The 2928-nt window shown below is 46.9% G+C and overlaps 1 protein-coding gene across 1 annotated transcript; it reads left to right on the top strand.

The window, feature by feature from the left end:
- Positions 1-218: 218 nt before the first annotated feature.
- LOC122702070 (olfactory receptor 1F1-like) lies at positions 219-1175 on the top strand. Its single transcript, XM_043915577.1, has one exon. The coding sequence runs from the start codon at positions 219-221 to the stop codon at positions 1173-1175; it is 957 nt and encodes a 318-aa protein (XP_043771512.1).
- Positions 1176-2928: the final 1753 nt, after the last annotated feature.

Genomic DNA, 2928 nt, shown 5'->3' on the forward strand with positions numbered 1-2928 from the left:
CTCTCCGTGTCCTTCTAGAGGTACAGCATGAGCATAAGGAAATTGCCCTCATTTTGCTAATGCAAGAGGCACAAAACAGGAGAAAAGTGCTAATGCCTCAGCAAGGTGTTAATACCATGGCCTTTCTCCTTGCAGTCTTCTTAATTGCCCCATTTTGACCATCATTTTCCCAGCTTTTGAATTTTTCCTGCTGCTGTCTGCTTCTGGCTCCTGGCCCCATGGGAGAGGCGAACCAGTCGAGAGTCTCTGAGTTCCTCCTCCTGGGGCTCTCCAGGCAGCCCCAGCAGCAGCAGCTCCTCTTCCTGCTCTTCCTCACCATGTACCTGGCCACGGTCCTGGGAAACCTGCTCATCCTCCTGGCCATCAGCATGGACTCCCGCCTGCACATCCCCATGTACTTCTTCCTCTGCAACCTGTCCTTCGTGGACACCTGCTTCTCCTCCACCACTGTCCCCAAGGTGCTGGCCAACCACGTACTTGGTAGCCAGACCATCTCTTTCTCTGGGTGTCTCACGCAGATGTACTTTGTTTTCATGTTCGTGGACATAGACAATTTCCTCCTGGCTGTGATGGCCTATGACCGTTTTGTGGCTGTATGCCACCCCTTACACTATTCAGCGAAGATGACCCACCAGCTCTGTGCCCTGCTGGTCACTGGGTCGTGGATCATCGCCAGCTTGAATGTCCTGTTGCACACCCTGCTGATGGCTCGACTCTCCTTTTGTGCAGACAATGCCATCCCCCACTTCTTCTGTGATGTGACTCCCCTCCTCAAACTCTCCTGCTCTGACACACACCTCAATGAGGTGATGATTCTGACTGAGGGTGCCCTGATCATGATCACCCCCTTCGTTTGCATCCTGGCTTCATATGTCCTTATCACCTGTGCTGTCCTGAGGATCCCATCCACAAAGGGGAGATGGAAAGCCTTCTCCACCTGTGGCTCCCACCTGGCTGTGGTTTCCCTCTTCTACGGCACCATCATTGCTGTGTATTTCAACCCTTTGTCCTCCCACTCGTCAGAGAAGGACACTGCAGCTACTGTGATGTACACAGTGGTGACCCCCATGCTGAATCCTTTCATCTACAGCCTGAGGAACAGGGACTTGAAAAGGGCTCTTGGAAAAGTGGTTGGCAGGAAAATGTTTTCTGTCTCAGGAGAGAATCAAAACTGAGCCTCCTCCCCATGCAGATTTATTTTCTTATCAGCTGAGTATCTGTTGAGCCGTTTTGCCAAGGGCAGTCTCGAAGGAAACATTTTTATGTCTGTGCTAGGGGCATGTAGAAGACAATCATTATTTATTTGTTGACCTAATTCACCCATAACCCTGCTGCATCTACCAAGTAAAGATATGGTTTTTTTAATGACTAACTTTTGAATTATTTTACAGCCACATCCAATTTTTTATTTTTAAGTGGTATGTTTAGAAAAATACATGTTCCACATATTTTTGAATATTAAAGACACCTGGATGTTACAGCCCACTGATGTCCAGGTCCCAGCACAGACATCAAATAGATCAAAATCTCTGGAAGTGGGGCCCCAACACTGAGATTTTGGAAATCTCGCGATTCCACTGTGCAGTCAGGATGAAGAATCACTGGTCTCCATCATCTTATATGCTCTCTGTCATGGTGAGTCATAAAGATTGGGTCACAAAAACACTCTCAAGAGTAGTTATGAGACGCAGATAAAGAAGCAACCGAGTGAAATAGGAGGACCAAAGTCGATAGTAATATTTCAGGTGAGACTCAGAGGCTCAGATGGACTTTTGGTTCAGAGCATGGACAGGCGAAGCGGCGCAGAATGCGGAAACCCCCTGTGAGCATCCTGATTGGCTGTCTGGCCTTAGGGGGCAGGGTCATCTGGGCAAGTTTTGATACCAGGACTCCAAATCAACATTTGCTCTTCCTTCTGCTGGGACCCACGCCCGCTGCTTTCCTCCCTGGCTAGCAACCCTCTGCCACACCTTCAAACCAAGTCAAGTACCACCTCGTCCTCCACGAGCCCTTCTGATTCTCGAGCTGTTTTTTCTTTGGTTTATTCTTCCGGTCCACAAGGATTTCCTACATATTATGAGACAGTCCATACCCAAATTCACATGCTATTCACCCTATTCTCCAGTGTCTGGCACTGCTCTTAGACCAAAGACAACTCAGATCTGGCTGAGAGAAAAAAAAAAAAAGGATGAATGAATGTCGCCTAAACTTTTATTTATTTTGGCTGTGCGGGGTCTTTGTTGCAGTGAAGGGGCTGCGTTACCCAGAGGCATATACCATCTTAGGTCCCCAACCAGGGATGGAACACGCATCTCCCACATTGGAAGGCAAGTTCTTTACCCGTAGATCATCAGGGAAATCCTTGCCTTAACTTTTTTTTTCCATTTATTTTTATTAGTTGGAGGCTAATTGCTTTACAATATTGTAGTGGTTTTTGTCATACATTGACTTGAATTAACCATGGATTTACATGTATTCCCCATCCCGATCCCTCCTCCCACCTCCCTCTCTACCCCATCCCTCTGGGTCTTCCCAGTGCACCAGGCCCGAGCACTTGTCTCATGCATCCATCCTGGGCTGGTGATCTGTTTCACCATAGATAATATACATGTTTCGATGCTGTTCTCTCGAAACATCCCACCCTCACCTTCTCCCACAGAGTCCAAAAGTCTGTTCTGTACATCTGTGTCTCTTTTTGTTTTGCGTATAGGGTTATCGTTACCATCTTTCTAAATTCCATATATATGTATTAGTATACTGTAATGGTCTTTATCTTTCTGGCTTACTTCACTCTGTATAAGGGGCTCCAGTTTCATCCATCTCAATAGAACTGATTCAAATGAATTCTTTCTAATGGCTGAGTAATATTCCATGGTGTATATGTACCACAGCTTCCTTATCCATTCATCTGCTGATGGGCATCTAGGT

Source organism: Cervus elaphus, chromosome 10, assembly GCF_910594005.1.
Source record: "Cervus elaphus chromosome 10, mCerEla1.1, whole genome shotgun sequence".
Lineage (NCBI taxonomy): Eukaryota > Metazoa > Chordata > Mammalia > Artiodactyla > Cervidae > Cervus > Cervus elaphus.

Bases quoted from the DNA above. Each gene is read 5' to 3' on its own strand.
- LOC122702070 (XM_043915577.1), top strand. From the start codon at position 219: ATGGGAGAGGCGAACCAGTCGAGAGTCTCTGAGTTCCTCCTCCTGGGG.